General features: G+C 38.9%; 2 protein-coding genes across 2 annotated transcripts in view; one reads left to right on the top strand and one right to left on the bottom strand.

Annotated features, from left to right (window-relative positions):
- Nucleotides 1-11,737, top strand: part of dbh (dopamine beta-hydroxylase (dopamine beta-monooxygenase)) — a 24,957-nt gene extending 13,220 nt beyond the window's left edge. The window contains exons 6-12 of the mRNA XM_022198206.2: nt 703-869; nt 981-1,124; nt 4,980-5,018; nt 5,483-5,542; nt 6,406-6,533; nt 6,862-7,021; nt 10,745-11,737. Of these exons, the coding sequence (XP_022053898.1) occupies nt 703-869; nt 981-1,124; nt 4,980-5,018; nt 5,483-5,542; nt 6,406-6,533; nt 6,862-7,021; nt 10,745-10,837 (791 nt within the window). The 3' untranslated portion in view covers nt 10,838-11,737. The remainder of the gene's footprint in view (nt 1-702; nt 870-980; nt 1,125-4,979; nt 5,019-5,482; nt 5,543-6,405; nt 6,534-6,861; nt 7,022-10,744) is intronic.
- The window catches only part of sardh (sarcosine dehydrogenase), a 60,172-nt gene continuing 56,680 nt past the window's right edge, over nt 11,418-14,909 (bottom strand). The window contains 1 exon segment of the mRNA XM_022198205.2: nt 11,418-14,909. Within this exon segment, the coding sequence (XP_022053897.2) occupies nt 14,781-14,909 (129 nt within the window). The 3' untranslated portion in view covers nt 11,418-14,780.

The raw sequence follows: 14,909 nt of genomic DNA, 5'->3' as shown, positions 1-14,909 counted from the left end.
AACAGTTCACACTCTAAATCTCTCCCTTCCTCCCTTCCTCCCTTCCTCCCTCTCCTCCTCTTATGAATCTATTACAATGTGGCAAATACAGTGTACAATTTTGAAAACTGCACATTTCTTTGAGCTACAAACAATGATTCAGGCTTGAAGTGAAGTGTCAAAAAAGGAAACAGCTTGATGATGTCATTATTTGTAAATACTGATTAAATCCAGAATTATTTTATCAGTTTTCGTGAAATATAAAGAACACAATAACGATATTGACCGATATTACATTTTTTAGCCAATATCGGGCCGATAATATCAATGGGCCGATATTAACGGACATCCCTACTTAAGAATAATACCACAATATCGGTCTTATCCTATCAGCAAGATTTTTTTGGCTTAGAAATGCTAACTATTGCTTTATCTAAACAACAAAATCCTCAAAATGTAGTAGCATGTGAGCTGACCAGGAACAGATAGAGAACATACATTATATATTCAGTGCTATTTTAATCCTCTCTCCTGTATTTCTATTGTAATTCAGGGATCTGTTGCTCTGACAAGCAAAAAAAACCCACCTGAAATAAACTTTTTTTCCTTCATACTTTTTTTATATACAGTATTTACAAGTCTGCTTTAGTGCACAAATATTGTGGCTATCGGTGTAACAAGTACTAACTCGCTGTATGTTAAACACAAATATTGCTCATTCAGGTCGGAGTGACTCATCAGGGATACGACTGCATTACACCCCCAGTCTGAGGCGTTACGATGCAGGGATCATGGAGCTGGGCCTCGTTTATACTCCCATCATGGCTGTTCCACCCAAGCAACACACGTTCTACCTCAGTGGATACTGCACGTCCAAGTGTACTCAGACTGTACGCATACAAAAACTCCATCATTATGGTTTAAATGGAAGAGATGCCGGGTGAATATTTAAGTCTAAACCTAAAAATTCTGCCTCTCCGTCTGTCTGTTGGTCTTTTTAGGCTTTGCCTCCAGGAGGGATCCATATATTTGCGTCCCAGCTGCACACCCACCTGGCAGGTCGAGGGGTGAGGACGGTTTTGGTGAGGGGAGGCAAAGAGCTGGAGATTGTTCAGGAAGATCAGCACTTCAGTACACACTACCAGGTGAGATTTACCCAGAGGAACTCCACATTTATACATTAGACCTCATATTATATTGGGAAAAAGAGAGTTTTTACTTTGCATCACACTGATTCATGTGCCACTGGGACGATGACTATTCAAATAGCAGAGAAATAAAACTGCAGCTGAGTTATTTCTACTGGCTGCTATTTCTGCAGCTTTTAAAATGAACAAATTGTATTAAAATAAAGTCTTATTAGAGTTGGTCTTTAATTTTGCAGTGGTTGACCCATATACATAAAGTAGAAAGCTTGGGTTTTATCACAAGTTGAAAGTTACTTGCAAATACTTGGTGGAAAGTGCAGAAGTTGCAGACAAAGTGTTGGTTGGGTAAAGAGATGGCTACAGCTCAGTTTGGTTGGTTAGAATTTCTTACTTTGCAATCACTGCACAAGTTATGAAAAGACTTTGTGCTTCTTATTTCACTTAACAAATCTCATTGAAAGATCAAAACCACCAATGAGTCAGTCCCAAGCCCATTACTTCCAACAGACAGCATACATATTTAAGCATAGTTCACAAGTGGGTAGTCTGATTCTTTAAAATATGCAAAGTCACTTCCCCTGTGGTCACCACTGTTTCCTCACAGCCACAAGGTCCTGGGTTCAAATCTCTCAGTATGCATCTTGCATGTTCTCCATGTGCCTGTGAGGGGTTTCTCCGGGTGGTCTGGCTTTCTCCCACAGCCCAAAGACATGCTTTGGACTGTGGGTTAATTAGATGGAGAGAGTGAGTGGTTGTCCGTTTGTTTGTGTTGGCCCTGTGATGGACTGGCAGGGTGTACTTCGCCTTTCGCCCTGTGTCAGCTGGGATCTGCTCCAGCACCCCTGACACTTTCCACAGGATAGAGCAGATGCAGAAGATGGATGGATGGATGGATGGATGGATGGATGGATGGACTCTGCAGCTTCTACAAATGTCTCTTAAACAGGAATAGATAGTGTAATGGTCCGGAACTATTTTCAGTGGCGGATAAATGAAAGCTGCTACACAACAATGGGAGGTTGTGGTCTTAGTGTCATCTGTTCATAGCTGCTTTTTTGATTTTTTTCTTAAACAAAAGCACTATTTCCCAACCCACATCACTTATATTTTTCTTAGTTTCTAATGGCTAACCAAGACCACTAAAGCTGTAAATATTAGCATTTTCTTGTATTTCTTATTAACCTATATTAAAGATAATAAAGACTAAAGCAATGCTGTTTTTGCCCATGTCAGTTAATGTTTGAGGACAAATGGGCAACAGGATTCACCTTCAATTTTTCTCTAAACAACAAGATGCATTTTTATTCATCTTATTGTTTATTATTTCTTCCAAATGGAGAAAATGAATTCATCAACCCACATTCTGCATCTAGTTGTTACTTTTCAATAGGTGAGATTTGTTACAAAAGCTTGAAGTGATTTAAACACATAACAGCTGTTAGAAAAACAGTCATCATACAAGTGTTGCCCTTAGATAGACCCTGAATGTTAATACAGATACGTACGAACAGTTACATATATGAATATGTGTGTGTGTGTGTGTATATATATATATATATATATATATATATCAAAAGCAGTAATAGTAAAAAATAAGAGAGAAAAACAACAATAAGAACTGGCAAAAATGGCACTGAAGTACATGTACAGTATATTTTGAGTGTGTTGCATTGCCAACCAACCAATGATAAATAGGTTGACTAGATCTGTGGGTATCTCTGGTACTAATACTTCACAGCCAGTAGACCACAGACTGATAGGACAACTCCAGCATCATGTTGTATCCACTGAAATATCTGAGCTCATCTCGTACACGACATCTGAGTAACTGTGGCGTTCAACATTTCCACCCTAATCATCGATTATCTTTATGGGCTTACAGTTCCTAAAATCCTCCCAGAATCAGTCACCATCTCCTCAGTCTTGCATTTAGGAGATGATTCCTGCTGCATCACTCTATCGACTTACCCACCGGTTCCCGTTTCTTTGATTTAGGCCTGCCTCTGATAGATCCCACCATCGCAGAATCATCAGAGAACCTCAGCAGGGGGGTTGGTTCAGTTATACTGCAAATCTGCAGTGTACAGAGTGTTCAGAGACGGAGACAAGACAGTCCCCTAGGGCACCTATAATAACCACCACATCAGACAGGGAGCTCCCCAGCTGCACAAACTGGGGGCCTATTCGGCAGACAGTCATAGATCCAGGAGAAAGTAGACAAGGTGACATACATCCTAAACAGCATCCCGTGGTGTTAAAGGCAGTGGGAGGGAAAAAACACTGAAATAAAACCAACCCGAGGAGTTCACAAAGCATAAAGTCTCAACTAAGTAGATCGTAGACCACCAACTGTCACTATGGCAAGAAAAAGAAGTTCATAAAAGCAGGAGATAATGGAAACTGTTTGTCCAGTACTCATTCAGTTCAGATCCTTTCTTGAAAGTTTGCTGAAATTATGTACTCTACAATTCTACAGTTTCATTTGGCAGATGCTCTTATCCAAAGCGACATACGGTGTCACTTAGAAATGTCCTTATTTATAACAGAAAGGTTTTTTTTTCAATGAAGATAACATTAAATTAATCAGAAATACAGTCTAGACATTGGTAATGTGGCAAATGACTATTCTAGCTGGAAATCTTTAATGGAATATCTCCATAGAGGTACAGAGGAACATTTCCAGCAACCATCACTCCTGTGTTCTAATGCTACATTGTGTTAGCTAATGGTGCTGAAAGGCTAATTGATGATTAGAAAACCCTTGTGCAATTATGTTAGCACATTAAAAGTGTGAAGTCTCTCTCTAGCTCGGCTTTTAACCTGGCCGATCTTTACAGTCATGTGGAGGAGCTTGGGGGGTAGATTCAGGGGGTTGTGTTAGGGGGTATTCAGCAAGGGGCGCTGAGGGCAAAGCGGGTGTTCAGCTCATTGACTCTATCTAGGTTTCCCTCCTGCTGACTGTCTTTGATGGTAAAGTCTGTAACCTGTTTCATGCCCATCCACACGTCTCACATGTTGTTTTGCCGAAGTTGAACTTTCTTCTGCAAAAAAACTTAAAGGCCTCAGATGATGAGACGTCCTTAACATACAGCACACTGAAAGTTCACAATGTCAACGACGCAAAGACCTCCCGGATGTCGACTCAACATCCAAACTGAAACAACAACATTAACATTGTTGAGAGACAGCAGTCGACATCTGTTGTGCTTTATTTATGCACAATATCCCCAGGCAGGTCGGAGACACACACACACACACACACACACACACACACACACACACACACACACACACACACACACACACACACACACACACACACACACACACACACACACACACACACACACACACACACACACACAGAGAGAGAGAGAGAGAAGAGAAGGACATCTGCTAGACTGTCTGATAAAATCTGCAGCTGCTGTTGATGTCAGGCTAATCTGAGAGCACCTGAGTGGTGTTGTTTCAAACCCTGCAGCCTCATTAGGCATCTGAAGACTTTATCAAACCGTTCTCAGCAAAGTCGCACGGCTAATAACTATGAAAGGTGCCTCGAAGGAACGCGTCAAGAACAACCAGTGTTTTATACTGCCGCATTTGAAATTAATCTTCTGTACACCATTTCCAATTATGCCTGAAGTTAAGACGCAGGAACAGCAATGTTTTGTGGGATTTTGATTAGAAAGAACAAATCATTAAGATTACAGATTTCAGATAATGATCTTGTTTCCAGAATTTGTGTTTTCTTGTCTGAACACATGCACGAAGAACACAGGACCCAGAAACAAACATGAATATTTGTTGAAATGACTGCATTTGTCTTCTCTTTGTCTTTCTTTTTTTGAACAGACAATCCGAGTTCTGAGGAAAATTGTGAATGTTTTAGCTGTAAGTATAAAACTGACGACTGCGCCTGCAATCAGAATGACTAACAACAACAACAACGACTACTGTTTGGTTGAGATTTCCACTGTGGTGATTTTACAGGCAGACAAGAATGGAACTTTTACTGTTCTGCATACTCAGCGGAGCACTTCTCTGAATGGTCGTGCCCCAGATGTATTTTTTCGCCGTTTGCATTTAAAGTAATGAATTAGAATACGTTGCTGCTCTATGCGGCGCTTAAATGGAGAGGAAATAGGGACAGGCTGAAAAGTCAGAGCTGTAATAAGGAAATTCCCGGGAGACAGACCGGACCGCAGCAGCTGAGCTCCATAAAGCAACTTTCTTTTAAACAGCAAACTGCCCACTGGCCCTCTTATATAATTAATTTTCTGTCAGTAACCTAAAATTATCAGCAATGTTCTTTGTTAAAAAGCAAATTATGATGAAACGATGGCTTGATCCTGCAGGGTGACGTCCTCATAACAAAGTGCACTTATAATACAGAAGATAGGAGCCAGCCTACAGTGGTGAGTGTTCAATTATTCATTCATTCATTCATTCATTCATTCATTCATTCATTCATTCGTTATTTAACATTGAATTTAATCAGATTTAAAAACAAATGAATCAACTAAAACAAGAGCAGCTGGAAGCAAAATAAGATGAATTGCAAAAGCTAACTTGCCCTAATTACAAAAAAAGAGTCAGTGCTCTGCAGAATATTGCAGGTTGCAGCTGCACAGGTAAGAAAAGCGGGATTTTTCCATCAGGGCACTGTGAAAATACACAATAAAATACTGTTTTTATATTATTGATCACCGTCAGTAGCAACAGGATGGCCTGATGTACAACATAAGATTACCAACATCCCACTTGTGGATCTATAATTGCACAAACCATAAAATAATAATAACAAAAGAGCCTATAATAAACCAGCTCAATTGAAAGACATGTTAAAATTATAAGTTTAAAAAGTTAAAAGAGAGAGAGAGAGAGAGAGAGAAAATAAAGAAAAAAATTAATATATATTTTTTTCTTTTTTATTTAATCTTTGCTCTTTTTGCAATATTTGCGTTTCTATACATCCACAATATTATTATTTATTTGTTTTTAGTTTTATTTATTTTTGCTCTTTTTTCTATATGTCATGCAGGGTTTAGAAAAACTGAATTTTCCACCGGAAAACTCTGAATATGATAGCGCATTACTGTTTTCATTTGACCAATTTCCGCCTTGATGGCTGTCAGCAGCATCAGAACAACCTTCTCTGACCTCCCTCCATGTTTCATTCATCCTCATAATCCTTTGATTGCCTCCCTCTAACACTTAAATCTGCTCTTTCTACTGTATCTTCCTTCCTGGCTTCTCATAACTGTCTCCGTCTCCTCAGGGAGGTTTTGGCATCATGGAGGAAATGTGTGTTAACTACATCCACTACTACCCTCGCACTCAGCTGGAGCTGTGCAAGAGCCACGTTGACCCGAGATACCTGCAGAAATACTTTAACTTCATTAACAGGTGGCGCATGCACCAAACACCTCTCCCTCCCTAGAATCATTAGCTTCTTCCTCCTCTCCTTCCTCATTTAGCATCTTCCTCTGCATCCACACATGTGACTAAGCAGTTTTTTTTCGTCCTCCCTCCTCACTCCATCTTCTCCATCCCAGAGTGGTGATTATTTCTTTTTAATCACAAACAGCCTTTGTTCTTTCAAAGTGAAACTGTGTTCTAATAACGCCATTTCTAACTGATTTCACTCCCTCCTTTCTCAATCTCGTTCTGCCTCTCTCTTTTATCGACTTTCCTTCAATCTCCTCCCTCCATCCTCCCCTCTCCTCCCCTCCAGGTTCCATGGAAATGACCAGTGTGTGTGCGGCGAGGTGAGCGTGACGGAGCAGTATTCTCAGCTACAGTGGGATGCATTCAGCGGAGATGTGCTGGACTCTCTTTACAACACAGCTCCCATCTCCATGCACTGCAATCAGTCCAGCGCACGCCTCTTTCCTGTAAGTCTCCCCCACCTCCTCCCCCTCGCTCATATTCACATATTACAATCGACTCACAAGCCACCAATTAAAGCAGCTCCAAAGCAGACATGGGCTGGACAGGAGGGTCTGACCGGCTGAGCAGACAGCTTGTTAACTTGTAATATAAACACAGACACACTCGCAAGATGTTTGGATGAGAGCGAATAAATCAATTACAAACTGTGCGGAGGTCTTGATCAAGGTTTTCTGTCAGGAGTGCAGCTTTCTCCTTGATGTGCAAGTGCAAAGGAAATGCAGCTGTAGAAAACAGACCGCAGTGTTTGGGTGGATACATGAAGAGCAGATAGGATAGTATGAGACTGCATGATCGAGGCGTGGAAACATACGTGTTGTTTAAAAGGTCAGAACAAATAGGTCACATAGAGGAGAATCCAGGTCAGAATCAGTACAGCTTATTAAAGAAACCTATAAGTAAACTGCTTGAGCTTTACATACATATTTATATGATATTTATTTCATATGGGTCAATATATAACTGAGGGACTTTAGAAGTACAATGGACATATCTGGGATACATTTTATTATTGTTTATTGTTTTTTTATGTTCATTGTGATCATGTCTTTACAAATTCCATAATTATGTATTATGGAAACATTCACTTATTAATAAAAAAATGACTGAATATCACTAAAATGTCAACTAAATAAGTATACAAATTTCATAAAAACCACCTTCTAATTAGCTAAACAACAATAATTGAGCTTATTCAGAAATAGTTCTGATTGTGTTCACTTTATGAAATTGAAATAATCATGACAAATATTTATTTTTTGCCAGTATATCAAATTTTGTATGGAAAATAACAAATTATATTTGTGTCCGAGAAGTTTCCCATTACAAAAACACCTCTGAAGGAAGTGTGTTAATTCCAGATCACATGACCTGCTCCACATGATGTCATTTCCTCCTGAAGAAAAGACTGGAAGACTCCAAGGCTTTCTGAGTTATTTAATATAAAGTAGAGTGTGAGTGAAGTGTGGATTTATGGCATGTCAACAGGTTTAATACAATATCTTTATAAATAACTTTCAATTTTAATTTTACTCAATTGAATATTTACAAGAATCTTTATGTAAAAATGCCATGTGGTGTTTGATTACTGGCGGCCATGTTGATTTTAGGCCTGAAAACAGCAAAAACATCAACAGTGTTACAAGACCCACAATTATATATTGACCCATATGTTTTCTGTAGTGATGATTTATTTTCAGTCATTTATCTTCATAGCATAAATACTAATTACCAACTGTCAAACTCCAAGAAAGAACACATCTGAGGTATTATTTTGTGAGAGTAAGACTTTTCTGGTTCCATTTATTTTGATTCGCACTGACAGACGGGGGGGAAAAAAGCATAATTAAAGCAACTGTCACCAAGTTTTGATTAAACATTTCTAAATCCTAACTGCAGGACATCACATATTTCCAAGTCACCACACTAATAAGAGAAAAATAAAAGACAAAAGAAAATGTGTCAAATGGAATAACGCTCATTTTGTCAGAAAATGGTGTTAACGCGGGACCCCATCGCTTTGAGTAAGAAGCTGTCTAGGAAAATATGTTTTCAGGGCCTTTAATATCAACCGCAGCGGGTGGCCTTTCACAAACTGGCACGTATTCCACTAATGGTGCCACCACTGGAAGGCAGAGCTGTTTTCAAGATATTTTTGGCGAACCCATGAGTGAAAAAAACTCAAAATGATGCAGCGGTTCGGCTTGTTCTCTGACTCTCACAGTTTTAGTCTTTGAGCGGCCAGCGCTCGGTGTGAAGAACAGTGGATGCTTTTTGGCACTTGAAAACGTTGCGAGAAATGACAAGCAGCGCAGTAACTGCAAAGAATTGGAGTTTTATTGACTAAAAAATGATAAAAGGCAACATGTGAAGCTCAACAAAGACGTGTAAAGCTGAAACAAACAGTTGAAAGCCGCAGGCTCACAGCAGGCCCCGCTCTACCACAGAGAACTTTTACAAAGCATAAAAAAACACTCACTTCAGCACATAATGATGAACAGAATGAGCCTCTAATCAGCACTCTTACTAACATCATGAGCACGGGAAACACATCTTAAGTCATTGTAATAAATCACTAGCAGGATATAAATCAAACTGCACAGAGTAAACAAGTTTATTTTTGTTATCTGTGTGTAAGTGGATCAAAAAATGATGACCTTAAACAACACTGATGCTCACAAACAGCCTGAGAGGGATCCAGACGAAGATTTCACACTGATGACACCGAGTCTCGCAGATGGTTGCACCAATGCTGCTTTTTGGGAAATGCAAGAGCCTCTGGTGTCATTGTGCAGTTTGAAAGTTATCCAACACCACATTTACCACAATCACTGTAAGAAATAAGTGTACTAACACTTATGATTTCACAGTAATAATCCATAGTGCTGACAAACTGTATTACCATGACTTCCTGTAATTTAAGCAAGTTGATTAAGGATGGCAAAGTTACCAGCTTCTATACGCTTAAACATAAATATGCTGGAAAAACAAGACTTCTATCGATATCTAGATGCAGTGTCAGAGCGCAACATGGAGTTACTGAAATTGTTTAGAAATTTATAGGATGGGAAAACTAATAAGAAGCCAATTTCAATTTTGGATAAATGTCGGACGAATCCTAAGTGTCATTCCCCTGAACACGTGAAGACAATGTGGGAGAAAGAAGGAGGGATGACTATGTCAGAGGAGGAATGGACTGGAAATGGAAACTCCAGTGGAAATGCTTAAACTATGAGATGGAAAGAATATGGATGGAAAACCTTGATAAGATACTTTATGACTCCATGCCAGAAAACACACTATGATGGTCTGTTAAAGTTGTTATCCCTTTAGAGGTCCAAAATTTGAATCATGAGTCTAATTTGTTTGGTAGGAAATCAGAATCTTAAGCATTCCATTTTAACATTACAAGATTATATTCTTTAACCACATTCATTTGAACCCAAGGTTTATCAGTTGTGTCAATATATTTTTGAATATTTGCATTAGCCAGATTAGCTTGTATTGGGAAAAGAAAGATTTTCTCCTCTATACTTTTCCATTGGGCATTATAGGACATGTCACACCAATTTATCAATGCCTTCATCTGTGCTGCCCGAAAGTAATCCCTTAGAGATGGCAGCCCCATCCTCCCTTCTCTTTAGACAATTGCAACGTCTTACAGCAGGCTCTCAGCGTTTTCCCCTCCCACATATTTCTCAGTGTCATCTGCTTTCATTCATTGAATTGAATTTGATCAGTTTGTATTGGTAGAGTCTGAAACAAGTGTAATCGTCTTGGTAAGACATTCATTTTGATAAACTCAATCCGTGAATACAAATTGAAACAAGGAGTTAAATTTATCTTTTTCTTCAGTGAAGTATAATTTAATTCAAACATTTTTGTTAGAGTTTTTGGTATATTAATACCCACGTATTTTAAAGACACAGCCTGCTACACCATAGGGCCGTTTTAACAGTTTTATAGCCGCATGTGCAACACTCAAAGAAGCGTCCTTGAGGGTATTTTTGTGCAGTGCATGTGACCCACCGCTCAGGGACAAACATGCAATTACTTCAATAAAACCTTCTGTCTACATATCAAGGCCAGTTACCCATTTGGCCGTAATTTGAAAACGGTAAGACCAGACAGTATAGCAGCTGTCACAGACATCATATTTCTGTCTGCAGGGAGACTGGGAGAAACAGCCGCTACCAGTGGTGACCTCCATCCTCGAGAAACCTCGCTACCCCTGTGAAGGAGCTCCTCTTCCCACCAGCTGACCTTCCACAGCCCCAGAGTGAGCAGGAACCTCGAGGGATGTTTGAGGCTGAAGAGAGAGAAGCTACACGTGGAAAGTTAGAGAAGCTCCTGAATTTTTACCTCTAGTTAGATGCTGTAAATATATGCTTATATACACAGCTGCTGTCCGTGGTCTTGTTAGATAGATACATAGTGCACACATAACAGTGACACTTGTTTATGTTTCAAATGAATGGAGATGGACACTATTTCTGAAAGTAGGATGTAGGACTGGCTAGCATTAAACAAAAATATGTGCAACTAATAAATTCTCTTAGCCATTAGCTTCTGCATACCTACTAGTTTCTATCATTTTTCTCCCCATGTTTCTGTTGATTTAAAACCATCATTACAACATGAAACAGTTTGCAATTTGTTAAATAATTTCTTTCTGGAATAAACAATACATAACTAATGACTCTAGTGGTATTCAAAGGCAAAAAAGAAGGGAAAATACATGATTTTTTTATTCATTTTATAACAGTAACTTTCACTCTGTCCTTTGCTACATGTCCCTCTGCTACCTTGCATAGCTGCTGAATAAGAAATATCACAAAAATGTTTAAGGGTAAAGAGAAATTTATTAATACACAAATTCCTTTGCACAGAATAAATGAGTCTGGATTAATCCTTACTCTTTGATCATCACAGCCTTCAGATTTTCTCCTAAAGCAACAACAATAAATGCATAATCCAAACAATCAGCAATTTTTTCAATGTTTTTGTGCTTAAGAATCGTTGGCGAGCAATATTCATGTCACACTATGGAAGGAACTGAAATTATATAAATCACACCAGAGGGAAAAAAAACCTCTGGGCACATTGTAGAAGTAGTGTTTTATCAATGTGTTTCACATTTTCCATATAAATCTTGTTATTAACCTAAGCTACTCCTGAGAACAACCATTTCAATGATTAATGGCCTTCTGGGCAGAATCAATGAATCATTCCACATTAGTAAACATTTTGTGCTGAACGTGCAGCAGCAAACATCCGAGAGGGAAGCAGGAGTCATACATACAAATGCTGCTTTTACTTAGACACACTTGTTTTTCTTTCCCACTGCTGTTCACAGCGTGCCAGACCAACTTTGGTGTTTGTTCAGTCTTAAGCGTAGTAGTGTAAGTTAAACAAAGATGGAAAGCATCATTTTTTGATAATTCTATAAAAAGTGACAAACTAAGAAAATTATTCCCGTACATCCCAGCACCTGCATTAAAGACGGAAGTCAAAGGTGCTAAACTGGCGATTTCTCTTGTTTTTGCGGCTTAAGATTTTTTTATTCAAACAAACATGGGATGTCACAGAACACACAGATTTTTTAAAGGCACTAAAAGTCTCCAACAATTCTCAAGTAAGGGCCTGTCCTAACGATGTACAAAGTCAGCAGATTCAGCTTAAGCTACATTTTCAATTTTCTCACAATATTAATTACATGATTTCTACTAATACCGTCCTTTCTCTACTGATATTTTCAACTGAAGCTAATAATTAATGTGGCTGCAGCAGCTCCTAATGCTCTGTTGCTCACTGCCTCCTGCTGCTGCTTCACAATTAAAGTAATCCAGGTAAAAATGAGACGCAATTACGCTCCTTCAACTGCTGAGGCAAATACACAAAATGCTGATTCTGATGTAGCACCACGGTACGATAAAACGCTAAGCTTTTAGCGATGCTTGAATTGATGGATAGCCTCATGAAAAAACAATGCATCTGCTAAATAAATAAACTAAAATGAGTGAGTTTGCAAACAGCAGCGACGGCAGATTAGCCCCGGAGAGCACGGGGACGGATGGGAAACAAAAGAGGTTCCATCCAGAACAGCTTCGGTCTGATAACTGTTGTCTTCTTCTGTCTTTTCTTCTTCAGGAAATGTTTTGTCCCCCGGTACTCTGCACCTCGGGGTGTTTTTTCCCCTCCCCTTTTCCATCTAATAAACGCTCAAGCTGTCTGCCTCCGATTTAGATTGCATACAAGCAAGTAAAAGTCATTTTATCAGCACAAACATCAGTCAGTGTAGTCTGACTCCAGCTGCCTGCAGGGCGGCTGAGCAGTTTGAGAATACTTTCACTTCCTAATACGGAGCCTCTGTGGCCTCGTAGGATAAATTAGAGATGAAACACGCAGCGCCACAATATTATGTAATATACTGTGGGGCACTGTGAGGACAAAATTAGAATTAATAGCTTGACTCTAATATTAGGGAGTTTCTAGTTTTCTCTTCAGCTACAGTACACAAAGGACCTGGCCACTAATTGAGAATTTATGGTATTTACTTTGAGTAAACACACATGCATTTAGAACCACTTTTTTTTAGCCGTTTGATTACAAACTCAACATGACCCACATCTACAATCATTTTTGAATGAATACTGTCCAAAGAGTTCATAGCTATTCCAGCTGCTGGGAAGATTAAGACTTTGCCCAGGTAATTAGTAGGAAGGCATTAAAAATCCATTAAGACTTAGCTAGATTTGACTCTAGGTGGTTGTTCAGTTTTGTTATTTCTGCTAAAACTGGTATCAAATTGAATATAAACAGTTATTTGAGTCTTAATGATCATTCCAGGAAAGGTGAAAGCAAAGTTGGGTTGTGGTCAAATAGTCTTTTTTTCCTTTTGGTTGAGAAGGTTCCTAAATCTATAATGAGCTGGAAGTTAGAGTTTCCGAGTTGGACCCCTGATAAATACTTAAATATTTAATTTCTTATCTACTTTAGCACACGATCCACTGGCACATCCTTTATGAAAGGAGAGGAGATGATGCTGTGTCATCAAGATCTATCAAGTCAAGATCTATTCCTGCATTTGGATTGTCATAACAGGGATAGACCGATTATCAGCCTGATTGATTATCATGGCCGATATTTGGCAATGGTAAAATTATCAGGTCCAGTATTTTTTTTTGACTGATTATTGATAAATTAAATACGCTACTTCAGGTCTAATGCAGCCTCCTCTCTCTGTCTGTCATCACTCTTTGGTCTCAGAAATGTATCTCAAAAAACAATCTGTTGCCAAAAATCAGGAGATTAGCTTCTCTAACAGCGGCTAAAGCTAAGCTAACGGCTAGTGGCTCAGTTAGAAAGCAGCTACAGATTAACCTGAAAAGGTGTCTGGCAAACAATTGATAATTCTGTAAGATATGGTGGGCAATAAAAGTGACAGAACAGTTAAAGATTAAGAAAATATAGAAGATCAATGATCAATCTCAGTCGATCCCACATAAACAGCATCCTAATTTCACCACTTCTGTTTCTATCTTACATTTTCAGTCATAGCCACCCTTATTAATGAAGAAGTCTTGTTATCACATGCTGTTAAAACATTACATTTAATGTATATCGGTTCCAAATATTGTTTTTGGCATTGGTATTGGCTTTTACAAAAAAAATCCCAATAGAAATCAACCCATATCAGTCAATCCCTATCTCTTAGCACCGCTCTTACGTTCTTCTTGATTCACATTTTTCCTTGACCTCATGATGTTTTTCCAACAAGGTCGAGGACAGAGTTTAGACTATTTGACCACAACCTTTTTCATTTTAACCAAAAACACAAATGCTGTGATTCTTAGAGAGAACAGGACTGGTTTACATCTTAAATTAGTACAATAGTGACACTACTTACATAGGATCTTTCACTAAACAACACTGGCACTCATTCAAACCAGATTCTAACCACTCTGAAGCAGATTTTACACCATCTATGACAAACTACATTTTAAATGGCAATCAAGGTTTCATCATTTCAGTCGCACCAAATGACACATAGAGTATAAAATGATAAACATTTGCTTGTATTTGAGAGATGTAAAGACTAAAAACAACTGCACCCGCATGTAAAAAAACACAGCAAATCTCCTCAACTTACATGTTTTTTTCAAGCCAGCGTGTTTTATTCAGTTTTTACACGTGTGGTCCCTCTCAAGCGTAGATGCCCTTGACGCGTTTATTCTCAGGGTCAAACGGGGATTTGAGATGGGCCTTGGCCTTGTATACCACTCCCATCCTTTCCAGGGTAAACTCGCCGCTCTTTATGAAGTCGGCGCTGAC

This window comes from Acanthochromis polyacanthus, chromosome 18 (assembly GCF_021347895.1).
Source record: "Acanthochromis polyacanthus isolate Apoly-LR-REF ecotype Palm Island chromosome 18, KAUST_Apoly_ChrSc, whole genome shotgun sequence".
Taxonomy (NCBI): domain Eukaryota; kingdom Metazoa; phylum Chordata; class Actinopteri; family Pomacentridae; genus Acanthochromis; species Acanthochromis polyacanthus.
Note: the sequence above shows the minus strand (reverse complement) of the source record. Positions and strands in the feature narration are given on the sequence as shown.